This window comes from Cariama cristata, unplaced genomic scaffold (assembly GCF_000690535.1).
Source record: "Cariama cristata isolate BGI_N322 unplaced genomic scaffold, ASM69053v1 scaffold3945, whole genome shotgun sequence".
In the NCBI taxonomy this organism is placed as follows: domain Eukaryota; kingdom Metazoa; phylum Chordata; class Aves; order Cariamiformes; family Cariamidae; genus Cariama; species Cariama cristata.
In genome coordinates this window covers 73706-90704 of record NW_009616808.1, presented here as the reverse complement: position 1 = coordinate 90704, position 16999 = coordinate 73706, and the positions used below count along the sequence as shown (strand labels likewise).

Below are 16999 nucleotides of genomic sequence, written 5' to 3'. Positions count from 1 at the left end.
TCACACAAGAGGGTAATGGGCCATGCACCACACGGATTGTCCTTGCAGGTCAGCTCAAGCTAAGGGGCTGTTTCTGTGTTTGGGTATAGCTGAGGTCAACAGGCTGTAGCTGTGCTCCATGGGCAGAAAATCAGTTTTGCCCAGCCCGTTTGCAGGAATCAGGACAGATTCACAAAGGATTCATAAGGAGTGGTTGGGGGTAGCAGGGAGGGAATCTAATAATATTCTCCATGTGGTCAAAATATAACAATAATTTGACCAGCTCTAATTTTTAAGAACCACTGGGTTTGTGAGCAGATGTGATGGATGAGCTTGAGCAAACCATAGCCTCCCAAGCTGGCTTTTCACTTCAGAGCAACTAGGGCACTCTCTGAAACGCTAGAGCTGTATAAAACCTCTCAGGCTGTGGGAGGCAGGAGTAGAAAGTTGAAAATGAAGGGAGAAAGAGTCTGTCCTGTTTTCCATAATATTCTGATTAGAATAAGTGTTAGACGTGAGCCTCGGTTCATCCCAGTTCAGAGCAGTGCTCGAATGGGAATTTTATCTTTAAACCTAAAGTCTTATGGAGTGAAGCCTTTCATAAGGGCCAGGGTTTTTCCCCTTTAACTCTGCATGCATGGTGTTAGCTTGAGCGTGGAGACTCAGACTGTGATGCATGAAATAAGGGTGATGGGGAGGAGAGGTCTGGGTGTTTGATGGTGAGAGCAGTTTGCTGTCCTGGAGGTGGCCCCGGACATCTCTCGCTTGGGAAGAGGCTGGGGAAGATGATAAAGCAGCCCTGTTTCTCCAGGCAAGTTCTGCTAGCTGGGATAATGAAAAAGAATTGGGTCCATGAGAGCAGTTGACACAGCTCGCTGTCTCGAAGATGTTTTCAGTGTTGTGTTAAGATGCCTTTTACAGACTTTGAGAACTGGTGGGGATGTGGTGCCGCCTGTGGCTGGCAACCCTAACTCTTCATGCGACAGCAGCAAGAGCAAACCCCCAGCAGAGGAGCCTCGACCACCCACTGAAACGCAAGCTGGTCCCAGCCTTCTCACAGTGGGAGGGTGCCTTGTCAAAATCCCCTGTCCTCCTGCCCTCCCCTCCGGTGTGTACTCAGGCTCGCAAGTGTCAAAATCTCTGTGGCTGGATTCAGCTCTTGCAGGTATCCTAATTAAGGTGGTTGAAAGCAGGAGGATTGAATAATCTGAACCATGACTTTAATTAATCAGCATAAATGTTGCTTATTTATAACATAAGCCACAGCCTATGGATAACTCTGTTGTTTAATTAAGCTTATCACGGTGAACCTGATCCAGTTCCTTGCTGCATTGATGTAACTAATTCAGTATCCTCTCTAAGAAGCATCATAAACTGCAGGGGATGTAATTCACTCCACTCATCCTCTGCTTTACAACTGTGGCTGGTTCTGGTCTGGTATTTCTCATTCGTGACCCAGTGTTAGTACCGATTCCTCTCCAATACTACCAGCTGCTCCTGCATTAGTGTGCTGCTTCTTCTGTTACGCCTGTCTGGGAGTCTGGAATAGCTTTTCCTTTGGGTTTCTTTCACCTTGTTCACTAAGAATTTTTGTATCTGATTTAATTTAGCCTATGCAGCTGAGCTTTTTCTTTATCCTTGCCTTTTGCTTTCTTTTCTTCCTCTCGACTTGCCCTTTCCTGTTTCTGTGTAGCATGTTTAAAACTTTTCCACATGGCATAGATGTAGAAGAATCTGTAATGAGCTCCCAAGCTGAAAGGAAAAGCTCTTTGCCTGAAAGTTGTTTTTTAGGTACATTGAAGAGCATTGGACTAGAAACCTCAGAGTTTCTTTGGGAAAAGTTTGAGTAACTTTTAAGGACTTTGTCGTTATTTTCTGTTGTGGTAAGGATTCTCCAGGCAATGTTTGTCACCCCACATAGCGATGGTCTCCAGAGGATGCTAAGACAATTGCCTTGAGCGGGGATGTTACTGTGCATCACTTCAGTCACTTAGGTCTCTGTAGATCCCTTCTCTCAAAAAGAAATCTAACAACAAAGTGGGGCTGCTTTTTTTTCCAAACGAGAACATCCACATGCCACTTTAATGTACTGTAAGTGGTATACATTACCTTCAGATCTTAATTCATTTCAACTTTCCTGAGTATCTACATGTTTCTTGACCTCTTCAAAGTGGACAAGGTAGTGTTTCTTTGCTTTGTGGATGGATTGCGAGGACAAATATTTGAGAAACTCACAGATTGTGTTAGAGACAGCAGAGTTTGCAGGAGGTACCAGAAGACTCAGTGCTCAAGGTAGAAGATGAGCCTCTGGAAATCTCGGTGGTGTGGCTGAGCTGCTTCAGCTCTAAGGCTCAGAAGTGATGATTTGGCTTGGGCACTGAGGTTCTGCAGTCACGCGTTCAGCTGCGGTGGGGATTCAGTGCAAGGCAGGTGAGCACAGGTGCTGATTTGAGGTTGAACAGGAGCCGCTCTGTACACATGCAAAGAAAGAAGCAGTTCTTCTCAGATAATGTATCATCATTTTCTTAGCAAACAAGTATACAAACTGGGATTAGATGAATTAGCAGTTTGCTGTTAAGATGGATGGAAAGGGAGTGAAAACCATGTCAGAGTCCAGGGAAAAGAAAATTCCTGCGTTGTTTTCCCATCCAGCAGCCAGGAGAAGAAGTCATCAGGGGAAAAAAAATGCAGTGAGCGGAGCACACTAAAAAGGAAAGGCAGGAAGACATTAAAGTAGCCTATTAAATTGCTGGAGGCTGAGTGGCAAAAGATAAATAAATAGAGGCTGTGTAGATTGATGGATATTGGATCTGAAGGGCTTCCACATCTGGTGTGGCAGCTCTTTAGCATCTCATTTCAGTGTGACTCAGCAGTAAAAGTTGTTTGTTCTAACAGTAAAGCAAAGAGATGAAAACAATCCTGAGGCACATCAGTGAAAAGGGCTTGGGTGTCATTGTTTTATAATTGGATTGGACTCTTTCATGTAGTTAAATACATCTGGATCTTCTGCAATAGGGGTGAGGTTTCCAATGTCACCTTTTCCCACGCTTGTTCCTCTTCTACTCGGCTTCTCTGTGATCACCTCCTACTCTTAGGCCACACTCTTCCCTTGCACGTCTGTGCACTGACATCTGTCAGTGTTGGGGTAGGAAGGTGGGGATGGGTAGGCAGTGAGGTTTCCTATGGAGCAGGTGCATAGAGAGCAGAGAGTCTAAAGGGCAGCTTGTTAGGGATAAATTATTACCGGATTTGGGTCCTCTGAATTGACCTCTGTAGGTCCCGACCCTCTCCGCTGACTATAAAGGCTCCAAAAGTAGTTTGAATCTTCCATCCAGGCTGTGCTCACCCTTGCAGCGTTGCCCCTGCTCTTTATTTATCTTTATACATGTTTCTTTTAATATGCTGCTGCTGCTTCTGGAAGTTCGCATCTCCCAAAAGCTCAGTTACTGGTGCTCACTTGGCTTTTGTGACGCGCTGGGATGCCTGTAGGTTGAAGCAGCAGTGTCGGGGTTCAGTGGCAGTAAGTAAAAAGGCTAAGGTGCTAAACAAGGGTTTCTGAAGTCTCTTGACATATTAACTCTGTTTGCCATGTGGTCTTGCAAAACCTGGAGGAGTTGCTGTATCTCTTTGTGTGTCTGTTCTTCATCCATCATAAGAGAATGAAAGTTGTTCCACTGATCATTTGTCTGTCTCATATCTTTAAAGGAATTGTCATATCTGGTATCTACATCCAGCATGGTAGAACCTTGTCCTTGGATCCATCTTTTAAAGATTTGTAATAGTAACAATGGCTAATGATTTGTAACAAGAATAGAACTGGTGCAGAATATCTGTCAGCAATCCATATTAATGAAAGTAAAACCCTAGATCCCATCACTGCAACAATTTTTTTCCTGTTCTCACCTTGACACTGGGGATACGCCCGAGGCTACTTGTTATCTCCGTGTATGCAATAAATCAGCTGGTAGGGGAGGCCTGGAACTGGGGCCTGGCACTTAGGTACTTGTGCTGGTTTTGGCTGGGGTAGAGTTAATTTTCTTCGTAGTAGCTGGTATGGGGCTATGTTTTGGATTTGTGCTGGAAATAGTGTAGATAACACAGGGATGTTTTCATTATCGCTGAGCAGGGCTTACACAGCGTCCAAGCCTCTTCTCCTTCTCACCCCACCCCACCAGTGAGGAGACTGGGGGTGCAGAAGGAGTTGGGAGGGGACACAGCCAGGACAGCTGACCCCAGTGACCCAAGGGATATCCCATACCATATGATGTCATGCTTAGCATATAAAGCTGGAGGAAGAAGAAGGAAGAGGGGGATGTTGGGAGTGATGGCGCTTGTCTTCCCAAGTCACCATGTGATGGAGCCCTGCTTTCCTGGAGATGGCTGAACACCGGCCTGTCCATGGGAAGCAGGGAATGAATTCCTTGTTTTGCTTTACTTGCGTGCATGGCTTTTGCTTTACCTATTAAACTGCTGTGATCTCAATCCATGCGTTTTCTCACTTTATTCTTCTGATTCTCTCCCCAACCCCAATGCGGGGGGAGTGAGCAAGCAGCTTTGTGGGGCTTTGTTGTTGGTTGGGGTTAAACCACAACAGTACTCTATCATTTGGTCTAAGCTGCGCATCTTCTGCAATGCACTGGTGTTTGCCAACCTGGGAAGAATCAGCAAGTGGTGCCAATGCCCTAGCATCCTTGGAATAGGGAGATGCTGAAAGAAGAGCAAATGCATTGTAAATGCTAAGATCCTAGGAAGGGTTAAGAGGAAAATGGTCACTAAAGGCCCCACTTACATAAATGGAAATCCACCAGCTTTAGAGGGGCCCCAAATTCCTTTAATCCTGAAGCATGCTGGAGGTTCAAGAAATGGTTCCCTCTGCAAGAGGCCAAGTGTCAGTTTTGGAAATGTTGCTCTCCTTACATCACAGTCAATCAGTAAAACCCAAAGTATTGCAGAGAGTTGTGTGTATGCTGGAATAACCTTGTCTGCCACTGAAATACAGCCACCTCTGGAGATGGAGCTCTGGGCTTTTGTGGTCGTCTGTCTTGTAGGTACAGAACATGGTTATTGTGGGTGTGAAAGCATCCCGTGTCGTCTGGGGCTCTGCAGCCCTTTCCTTCCCAGCCTCTCCACCCTGTGGCAGGCTCCTTCCCACACCGGTGGCTGCTGCCTGCTCTCAAACAGAGTCCCACAGCTGCATTGTGCATTGCCATCTCTCAAATCTGTGATTATAACTATAAATTCTAGCGGACTTTCCCCATTTGTTTTTTGGCTTTTTTATTTATTTTTTTTTTAAACTTAGAATTTTATGCATTGTTTCTTCCTTCCTCATTCTTTTTGTTTGCCTGGAAGTGGCACTTGGGGTTTGTGTGGTTATTTATCTTGTATTTATACTCTCCACTGACTTAATTAAGTTCTCGCTTGTTTCCTGGTCTTGCCAAGTTTACTGGCCCCACCAGGGCTTCCTCCTAAAAACCACAGCTGCTGCCAGTCACTTGAGACCGTGAAAATGGGCAGAAAAACTTCCTTTTGAAACTCAACTTGACATTATTGAAACAAAAGACAAACAGGAAAATGATGTTCCCAACTTCGGTCACTGCTTTCAGGCTAGTTTCCTAAGAAAGTAAGATTTAGGCACTTAGACTGACCTTGTGTGGATGTGATAAGTGGCTATCTAGGAGCTTGAATTTTGTGGCAAACTGCAGTCCAGTTTGACAGATAGGCTTTTCAGAGATGCAGAAAATCTGTACTAGAGAGCACTGTTATGAATACCTCCTGCTGTGAGGAAAGCTTCAGGGAAACAAAACATCCCACCGCACCACATACACACATGCAGAAACAGGCTCTTGGTGGCTGGGATTGCCTCTTTTCTTGCTGGAAGATTTCTGACACCCCCAGGAGGCTCTTCCCTCCTGATGCCCATTTGCTTCCATGCGGCTTTGGTAGCAACATCCCTGGACGGTGTCCGTGGCTCTTGGGATGCCTTGAGTGAAAGGTGTCCCACCATGCCTTCCTGTCATTCCATTTTTAGCATTAGAGCTTTACCTCCTTCCCTTTCTGTCCGCAGAACCCTGCCCACGTGAGATGGAGAGCCCTTCTTGTTCATTCTTCCAGCCTGTCCTGCTGGAGACCTCGCACATCCCTTTCTTTCAGAGCTATCATCATTTATTCTGTGCTGCAGCCCTGACCTTACGCCTCGGGAAGGTTAAATCAGTCATTCCTCCTTCTCCCTGCTTTTCTCTCCTTATTTTTGGGAGGTGTCTTGACAGGCTTTTCAGGGGATTAAGTAGGACTTATCTAGTTGCAAACACACTATTTGAATTCACAGATCAGGACTTTATCCATAGCTGCAGCGTGCCTCAAGTCTGCGGCTGTGGAAACTTGTAGGAGTTTCCCTGTTGGCTTTAAAGGACCTTGTTTTGCTGCCCTGCTTTTGTACAAGAGGATGGCTTCAGATTGCATTAGCCAGCTCTGGACAGGGCATTTCCATTTCAGACCCCTTTCTTACCCTTTTATGCTCTTTTGCTTCTGTTTTCATGCTACGAGTGTTTGCTGGCTGCCTCATAGCAAGATTTGTGTTTGGAAAAGCAGGTGATCTTTTGCAGGACCTTGTCTCATTACTATGATTTCCCCCCTGCATGTGAAGCAAAGGAGTGAGAGGTGAGATGAAACCTGTCTTGCAGATTCCTGCTTTCAGAATGGCAGCTGAAGTCTGTTCCCCCCTCCTGCCCCTTTTTGGATACAAACAGCCATCTCTGTTTCACGTAGGTGTGTGCAGAGGAGGGAAGAGGAGTCTGGCAGAGCTTTTACCTGCCTGGACCAGAGGGACAATGTTTGCTGGGGCACAAAGATGAATTGCCCCCACTGAGGCTTTGCATCCCAGCACTGTGACAGGTCCAGCACGATTGACAGGTCATCACCTTGGCAGGCTCAGGGAGGACAGCAGAGAAGTGCAACGGCATTCTCTATCTTCCTGTTATTCTGATTTTATGTACACAAAGCAATTATTAAAGAACAGAAAAGAGAGGTTGTGTTTCAAGCAGCAGAAACTAAAGCCCTCAGCTGTTTTTATCATGTCTTCCCTTCTCTCTCTTGAATTCACTCTCTCTGGATAGCAGAACTGAGAGGGAAGCTCCATTTAAATGCAGATTTCAAATGTTGGCCAACAGCAATAAATAGCCCTCTGCTACTCTGATCAGACAAACATTATCAAGTCTCTTTGTGAAGGAGATTTTATGTTTTTAGATTTTCTTTTTCCTTGATGAGCTCCTCTTTCCTCTCAGAGTAGTAGCATATTGACGACTTTTTTATTTTATTTTTAAGCAGCGCTTCAGAGATTATAATGGAAACACAATCCCACCTGTTTCTCCACTGGAGCTATAATTGGCAGCCCTGTAATGAAGAAGTCTGCAAATTTCTTATCCTCTACTGTACTGACAGCCTGAAGGGTTGATACTGTATTCAGCAGAGGGGAAATGTGCAAAATAAGGCAATCCTGCAACCATTTTTAATCAACTGACCCTCAAATGAATCTGCAGCCTTGTGGTTTTGGAGCTAGTGTGAGGTTAATGAAGTCAGGAGCTGCTGCAGGTGGGTCTCTGATGATGAGGGTAGCACAGGTGGTTGGGGAGCAGGAGGAAGGGGAGATGGGGAGGTCTAGGGTGATTCCCCCCTGTCCCAGGGCATCTCCTGAGGCTGGTGTTCCCGAGGAGGACATTGGTGTTTGAAGAACGGTATGTTTTTCTGGTATACCTTTGATCTGAAGGGTTCCTGGTTTTGAGAGTAAGGACTAATCATCTCCAGCAGTAGGTATTGGATCGTCTAGGTGTCTAACCCTGGTTGAACTGAGGTTACAGTTCTTAATTTGAGAGTCCATTCATAATGGGAACGTAGAGGATTTGAGGACTATGTTTACAGTATAAATCGGAAGAGGTTGTAAGTGTGATCTTAACCTGTCAGAGGAGACACCTGAGAAATAGTGCAGATGGCTTTGTATCTTTTAAACTTGGAGGGACAGGTTATGAATAGTGAAATATCATGTTTACTAAGCCAGTGCTTTGCTAAATCTACATCTTCAAGAGATGGCTTGAGATGGCAATTGTCTTTCTGAGTATGGCTTTACATCTCAATGGTATGAAAAGCATCTGAGAAAATGTAGCAATACTTAATAAAGTTAACAGGGAAAGGTCAGCTGAACACTATTTGTTGTAGCAGTGTATAAACCTCCTGGTAACATCTGTTCCCTGTTATTGTTATAAAAATGCTACTTCATTAGATCTTGGTTGGATCATGAATTAAGTAGTGATATGCAGTAAAACTTGCAATTGTATTAGACTTGTCAGAGTGCATATGTTGTGAATCTGACTGGTGGCGGGTAGCACTCTGGGGAGCCACATGGCTTGGGGGAATGGGAGAACAGAGGCTTTCTGCTTATTTAGCACCGGTTGAAACCCAACTGAGGGTGGAAAGGATTAAATTTCAGTGCTGTCTGTAAACTGGCTGGTGCACTTAATAGCATGAGTTGCTGTGTCTCAGCCCAGCTCCAGGAAGACAGCTGTCTCCACCGCTGAAAGCACACAAGCTGACAGCACTGCCTGTCCCCTCGTTCACTGTTTTGGCAGAAAGGAGTAGGATCGAATTGTTCGGGGTGAGAAATGAGTGTCCTTCCTCCTCCTGGAAAAGTTTCTCCAGGGTCAGAGAAGAAAAGGCAGAAGAGTTTGAACATCTGCCTTTCATACTGCTGTTGCTGTTCTCTGCTTGAGCGGAGTAAAAATGCTGCAGCCAGATGCCACCACTGCCTGCTTTCCCCTTGTGGGGGGCAACCGCTTGTGCGTGTGTGGTGGGGCCAGGGCTGATGGAGTTTAAGGAAGCCGAGTCTCTGGGGAGCTCCTCATCTAGCTCCTGTCTGGATGAGTCACCCACAGATACCCTATACACTATATCTTTGGTAGGGCAGGGCTTAGACCAGGTGGGTACTAACACACATGCACACACGTGCATGCATACACACACACACGTCTCATCAGAGAGCACCGACCCCTGCCTCCCTGTCCCCCGTCATGTCTGCCCGCCTCTGAGGGCTGGAAGATCACTGAGGTGAGGATGACTGGTAGGAAAGTTAGTGAAATCTGTTTTTCTCAGAGGGCACCGTCACGTCAGCTTGCATTTCTTTGGCTACCAATAATATCTTTTTTCTGGTTCTTGCTGTTCAATCATTAACTTTGAGTGTTGCATTTGAAATTTGTGTTTGATAGAAAATTACAAGTGAAGTCACTTGAATCTTGAGCAACTGTAAGCCAGCTATTTTCAATGCATATCCAAAGCCATAAACTCTTGTGGTTTGTAGCCTCTTGGGTTGGTGAGTTTTGTGTTAAGTGTAAGGAAAACCTGGGCATATTGAATAAAAAAAAGAATTGTTACTATATAAAGGATGTTTATCTGTCAGGACTGGAACATCCTGTGGGAAAACATGTTTCCAGCCAGTTTTTCCTGAGAAAAGCTCAGCCTTTGCCAGTCCTTGCTGACTTCTCTTGAAATTGTTTGACTCTCAGTCCCTATGAAATCCTAAGCAGCCCTGAATCAGGCATCACAGACTCAGGTGCTTCTGACTCCCTCTGAAATATTTTTCTCATAATTCATAGAGAAGGAAGTCTAGATGGGAGACATTTATTATGATGGGGAAGATAGAAGTGATTTTTGAGGCCAACAAAGTTCAAAGACTTTGCTGTAAGTTTTCAGGATTAAAGATTTACTTGATGCATCTTCCCATATTTAATAGACAGGACTAGATGAAAGGGAATTTCTATAAAGATTTTCGTTCATACTTAATGATGCCGCTATTAGATGAGCTTTGGCACTGTGTCCCAAGACATGAAGTTTTAAAACCAACCTTTTATTAAACATTAAATGACCTTTTTCATCCGGTAGCTTTAATAAATAAAGATTAGTTCAGCCTCATTACCTAGTCTGTTCTGGGGGCTGGTTTAATATTTGGTGAAACTAACTAGTCTCCCAAAATGCAAGTGAACAAATTTTGCTGGTTTTCTATCACAAGCCCCTCAGGGAGGTAGGAAGCGGTAATGTAGTTTGATTAACGGCTGGGCTCTAGGAGTGCCACTGTCACCTCCATCCTGGGATTCAGGCTCTCCAGCTCTCTTCCTTTCTTTTCCAAGCCCTGCCACTTGCTGAGAGCACTTTCCCCTTCCTCATGTACTTGCTGCCAAGGTGGGCTGCAAAGTTCAAATTCAGTCAGGGCCGAGTAGGGAAAATGGTTTGTTGTTGGGTGGTTTGGGGTTTTTTTGTTTGTTTGTTGGTTTGTTTCAGTTTTTTCCCTCAGCTGTAGGGAAGTTTTCAAGATTTCCAAAAATAAGAATGGAAAATCCCATCCTGAATAGAGACAAAAAATCTTTGTGTAAACATTTGTGCCTAGGTGGCCTGAGGAAATTATTTGAAATGCTTTGGTTTTGGCTCTTTTATTTTTAAAATGTGTTTAACTATACATTAGTGGAAGTGACTTTTGTTTGAAAACTGAAAATTAAAGAATATATTTGAAAACATTGTCCAATTCAGTGATTTTTTTTTTTAAGCTTTAAATTAGAAAATAATGAATCTAAATTCTGATGTGCACCCCCCCCCCATCTTTAATTTTGCTGTGTCAGCACCTGGAACATAAACAGCATTTTGTGATGTTTATGAGGTTCATTACATTGCTTTACCATTTCTTGGAAACAGGGCCATGGGGAAGCGTTTACACACATCAGACGGTTTTGTGTATGAGGACTTTCTTCTCTGTCTGCTGCTGGTGGTTTCCTAGAGAAGTGGGGAGTCGAGCAAGCTGCTTCTTGTGGGGCACTTTAGTCTCCTAGCTTCTTTGTAATTAAAAGCAGTCACCAGCCATATCAATGTCTTAAAAAAACAGTGATCCATGCTCCTGGCCTTAGAGGAAAGCACAACCTTTTTTCTTGCATAATGAGATTAAGATTAACTGCTCTAGCTTTGCAGATAATGATGGTGCTTGTGTGTTAGCGGAGCAGAGGAGATGGTGTCGCCTGAAGGACTGGGAATGTTCGCCAAGACATCTGTGCATATTGTACAAGAAGTATTGCTGTGTGTTTCTTTATCAGTACTTAGTTCAGTTTAGCTCCCATAAAACTGGGAAAATGTAGGAAGAGAAGGTCTCGAGTGGGTATCATCAGGATACAAAGTAAATTGGGCTAGCGTGGGCCACCTTTGCTTCACCAGTGGATTTGGTATCTAGTTACCTTCCACAGCTGGGGTTAGGGCAGGACTGGGAAGCAGAGATGCTCTGCAGTTTTGTCATGAGAGAAGAGATCGCACTGGGATGAGCATAGCCAGGCTGAGAGAAGAGCCCTGAAATGCAATGCAAAGTTGGTTGTTGAAATTGGGCTACGCTTTGAGTTTTGGAGTTGGTTCAAAGCAAGTCTCAGGGGTAGAAAACCCAAAGTAAAAGGAGCCTGAACCAGAGACAGGTTTCTTCATTGGGCTGGGCTGCGTCGGAGGCTCCATGTGTTGGTGGCAATGAAGGGTGATCGGAGCCCGTGCACTGGGGGAGGAATGAGGACCTTCAAGGCACAAACCAGCCCTTGGAGGAACATGTTCGCAGTCCCACCTACAGCACAGCATCACTGTGCTTCTCTTAACAGTGGTACCAGTTAACTATGTCTTAAAAATGTATGTATCCTTGACCTCTGCTCCTAGCCCTTGCTCTTAGGGAGGCAGGATGCCTCCCATTTATAGCCAATGTGCTTTACTTCAGCTGCCAGCTGATTTATGTGTTTCACTCTGGTTTTCTCTATCTAAAAAAACCAAAACCTGCTGCAGCACAATGACACATTTCAAAGCTTCAACAAGGCACCTAGCTGCTGTAGTTAGCTCCCTATTTCCCTGACACACAAACCAGCAGTGCCCCACTAATCCCTTCTTTGCTAACCTACACGGTGTGGGGCCTGATTCAGCACTCAGCTGCGACTGTCTACACCTGAGCAGTTCTGAATGGCGTTGCTCCCTTTGGAGTGATTTTTGGGAAGGGAAGATAAGCATTGGTGCCTTTCTAATATACACAACAAAAACAGGGACTGGCCTTCCCCGGGTACAACTGAATAGCTACATTCTGGGAGGAGACCTCCTGTTAGCAAGCATAAACCCACTGGGGTGCAGAAGTTGTGCCAGCTCATAATGAAATGCTGTGATTAATGCTCGACTCCAATTTCTTTTTGCTTTCCATCAAAAAAATAAAAATAATACCCCACAATATCTCCCTCTGCCTAACACAGATTTGAGTGGGTAGGCCCAGGAGCTGAGTTCAAAAGTCAAGTGCTTTCTGTTTGAAAAATATTTGTCCCTTCCCACCCACGGCTGCCCACGTGCTTCCTGAAATATTCCAGCTATCAGCACCATACCAACACTTTCTCAAATGAACGAACTGAGCTATCTGGGGACGTTTTTCATCTTTTGGGATGGGAGGCAGTGCCCAGTTCCGGGCTGCTTGGGGCTGCGCAGCTGGATGTCCCTCTTTAGGTGCACCCAGGGTGAGCAGGCGGATGCTCACGCTGCAGTGGGTGCTGGGCACCGCCAGGACCCCAGCAGTGTAGGCAGCCACATCATGCTGCAGCTCACCGACAGGTAACGCAGAGGCTGCTGCAGAGATTTTACCGCCCACATGTCTGGCAGGACCTGGGAGGTGGGCGAAGCGGCAGGAAAGGCCGCGCATGGGAGGGAGGATGCACTAACAATAACAGTGGCGGGAGCAGAAGTGCCAACACGGTGGCTGCTTGCATGGCAGCGGAGATCCTGAAGGGGTGCTGGGAACAGGGTGAACGGGGAGGTGCACGGAGCTGAGCTGGGTCCCTGCCAAGCCTAACCGCTACCAACATCTTTACTCCCACAGCTGCCATCCTGGATGACCCCATGGAGTGCAGCAGAGGGGAGAGGCTCTCCATCACCCTGGCCAAGAACCGCATCAACCGCGCACCTGAGCGGGTGGGGAAAGCCAAAGTGGAGGTGGACATTTTTGAGCTCCTGCGAGACAGCGAGTATGAGACGGCAGAAACCAGTAAGTACCCCTCCATGTAGCTGGTCCTTCCCCAGTTCTTCTCTCTGCTGGCTTGGAGGAGGTGTCTGGCACACTGCACTTGCTGCAGAGAGTAATTGTGTGGTAGTCAAGGCAGGGTACACAAGGTAAAAAGCACCTGTCTGTTCCTCTATCGGCATTTGAAAGACCAACACATGCTAGCATGAAAGTGGGTCTCTGCAAAGCCTCAGGCCCACCCTGGCTGCCTGAGCGCAGTCAGGTTCGGTACAGGGGTTTGGTTCAATCTGGATGCAGGCGCAGCGTCCCCTCGGGATGTGCATGGGACCTTTAGCAGCACTCGCGCTGTGTTCAGCGCCAGCCGGCCGTTTGGAAGGATTGGCCCTGCATGGGTGCATCCACTGTGGGAGCACAGTGGCACACAAGGAGAGGTTAGACTCGGAGGGTGGGTGCTGAGACCAGTTTTCGTTTGAGGGTTTGGCATGGTGGTGTGAGGTGAGCCCTGGCATGGACCGAGAGGATCTGAGTCCCCAGTAAGCTTTGCCACCATTCAGTTCAGCGGCTTGGGACAAATTATTTTCTTTAATCTGTGTGTCAGTAAACAGAGGTAATGATGCAGGAGGTGATGCTCCTTTGTAAAGTACTTAATGGTGTACAAATAAGAGAATCTGGGCAAGTTCAGTGCAATTAAGTTATTTTTAAAACCCCATGGAATGCTGTGTGTCAGCAAACATGATACCTCTTCCAGTTCTTTAGATTGGCAGTGGATTTATTTACACAAAGTGAAGTTTTCAAGTGATGTTTAATATCATGTGGATTAAAAAGAGCTAATTTTCAAAGAGCAGTATACTTCCCATGTTGCTTTAAAGTCCCTTAATACAAACAGGTCTCTACTATAGTTGTTCCTCAAGATGCTCAACATGTCAGCTCCACGCTGATGAATAAAAAAAGAAATTGATGGTCAGTGTCCCACAGACCTCTCAGGAGCCCGAGTGAAAGAAACCAGAAAGATCTATAATAGTTTCTTCCTGTAAGAGGGAAAATTCTTTGGAATAGGATGCCTTCCCTTTAGAATAATTTTTAAGATGACCTTTAGAGTTCAAGGGAGGACTATAATTTTGTATTATAAGTTGGCTTGAAATAGCTGGAGAAATAATTCTAAATAGCAGGGATTTTGGACTCGTTTCCCAATGGTTCTCTGTTCCAAGCCTGTATAATCTGCAGAGGATCCCTAAAAGGTGTGGTAGTATGTTGTGGTCTAGAGCAGGCTGTTTTTTCACACAGCCTTGGTGTTTGTTCTGCGCAGCACTGAGCATCCATCCCTGTGCCTGGGAGGCCCCGTGGAGCTGCGTACACAGCACTGCTCAGGATCAGGTCTCTGGGTAACTGGCAGAATGGGCTCAATAGGCCTGCGAGATCAGCAGATTGCTCCTTCATTTCCTGAATTAGCGTTTGCATTATTTATAGAAGCGTTCAGTTAATAAAGTGCATTTCAGCAAGTACCTGTATGTCTATTTATAGAGCCTGTCACTCCCGAGACAGTCTAGATTAAGATCATCACGTGCATCATCACAGGGACTGTTTAAAACAGCAGTTCTCCACCTTTTTGGATCCCTCATCTCTTTTAACTTTTTCTTGGTCTTTCCCAGCTGTTGAGGATTGTGCACATCCTGCTTTACCCTCATTTGCCACAGCAATAGGGCAAATCCAGTCTCGCTGGCCAGGCCATGCAGAAGGGATGGGGACTGCCTGGGTTTCCAAGTACTTTCCCAGTTTGCCCCTGAAAGTATCCCAATCTCCCAGTGAGCCTCCTAGGAAATGAGAAAATTGCTTACTTGCCTGAGCCTTCTGTGTCTTCAAAAGGACCAGTAGCATTTTTAGTTCCATTCGTTTTCCTTTCTCATAAATTTTCTGCATGTAGTAGTGTTTCTGTTGTTTAACTTTTCTCGGGAAACAGGCTCGATTGCCAAGTGACCCCAGAGCTGCGGTAAAGATCGTGAGCGGGATTTCTTTCTCACTTGCACCCCTGTAACACTGCTCAGAAATTTTTCTGTTGGAACATTTTCAAGCAGAAGGATACTAATTTGCTGAGAATTAAGTATTATGCAAGGAATTGTTGATTTCAGCAAATGTGGTGTTTGGGGAGAACGTAGAAATGGGATAAGTGATGAAGAGGCAATCTTCCATTTTAAATTTTCACCTCAGGGGGATTTTCTTTGTTTTCTGTACTTTGACTTATAGAATGTAAAAAGTAGAAATCAGAGCAAACTGATTTGATTTTGGTGAAGTGAATATTCACGTATTTTTGCAATATGTTATTTGCCTTTTCTTCAGAGGGAAAAATGTCTTGAAGCATTTCTTACAAAAGGAAAAATCTGGATTCTGCATGGCTCTGCTATTAATGTCACTGAAGTTATTGTTGATTTATACTGGTAGCAGAGGAGAATCAGATCCTTTAACTTAGATTTCAAGGCTTTCATGGCTTTCAAATGTCTGACTTCTCAGCTTTAATACAGCACTGATATTTGTTGTCACACGTAATATTAATAAAAGCAGTTTAGATGCTTTAACCTATGACTGCAAAGCTGCTATACATCTGTTTAATACTGTTCTCAAATTTCACACCCTTTGAATCACTCTTAAATATCACAGCTAGCATGCTTAGCCGACTGATCCAGGAATGCTGTGATTATACCCCATCAGTGATATTCCACATACCATTAGTGCTTCAAGCGAAGAAAGGATTTTTGAGAGTTAGTTTTTATTTTAATGTTGAGCTATTTTTCTTTTTTTTTTCCTCCTGACTGACTTGGGCATCTTACTGTTAGGGGGCCACAAAATCACAATTGCTATAGCAGGTAAAATATGAGTCAGTCTTAATCACATTCATGCATGGTTTGCTATTTCAGCTTTATATATGAATGAAGACAAACATTGACTGTTCCTGTATGCGACATCTGTGAAGTCCTGTTTTGAAATGAGTTTGCAGTGAAAGGTTATGGATAGAGCTTTTTTTGCTGTTATAAGTAAAGCCTGTTCTCTCTTTGTGTTTGATGTTTCAACTCCTTTTATGGAGATCCAAAATGACTTGTTTAATCATGTCTTTATCTAAAACACCTTATTCCTTTTGATGTCCAGGGAGGGACAGATTTTCTGGTTGTCACCCTGTCCCCTGTTGTCTCATCAGTCTTTTAAGCACCTTTTTGTTGCTAATCCAAACATCTCAGGGCAGGTCAGTAGTCAGAATGAGCGAGCAACTGGAGAATTTTTAATTTTTATTTCTTCACACCAAAATTTCAAAGTGCCCAATACATCCTTTCAGTGACATTGACTCAAATGTGCTATTAACTGTCCCATCATTTTTGTGATCCTGTTGGATTTCACATTTAAACCTGCTCTGGTTGCGGGTTCCTGTTAAGAAGCATAAAGATGCTGCAGGGAGCAGTCTTGGAGCCATGGTGCAGGATGCACCCTCTGTAACACCGTCTGTTTGTGCACTTGGTGTTTTCTGTATAAGAATCCCGTCCTGACCAGTCCCTGTCATTCAAGATCTGATACGTTTTGCAATCATGGAAATGTTGAGGTAATTGCCTACCTTCCTTGCTCATTTATTTTCAATTAGAGGCAGGAATCTTCTTTGCATGTTATTTGAAACCCTTGTATCAGGTGTCTGTATGCAGTGAAAGAGATGCTGTGTTCTGCACCGTGGGTGGATGCTCTCACCAGAGTGTTCAGCCAGGCTTTGAACGGGGAGAGTTCATGGACGTGCTTGCCAAGTGCCCTGAGATCCCAGGAGGTGAAAGGTGCTATCTGACCATGACTAGGTGGATGTACATACATATATAATGTAAGAGCTACTCATTTGTTGTTGTGCTTCTTTGTGTTCAAATGATAAGTATATATTTCCATCTTCCTTTAAAACATACCTTGCTGTTTCCTGAGTGTCCAGACCTGTACTTAGTTCCCAAATATACT

The 16999-nt window shown here is 44.8% G+C and overlaps 1 protein-coding gene across 1 annotated transcript in view; it reads left to right on the top strand.

Moving 5' to 3' along the window:
* The window catches only part of LOC104161761 (glutamate receptor ionotropic, kainate 4), a 136369-nt gene that overhangs the window by 46349 nt on the left and 73021 nt on the right, over window positions 1–16999 (top strand). The window contains exon 2 of the mRNA XM_009700297.1: window positions 12884–13048. Within this exon, the coding sequence (XP_009698599.1) occupies window positions 12884–13048 (165 nt within the window). The remainder of the gene's footprint in view (window positions 1–12883; window positions 13049–16999) is intronic.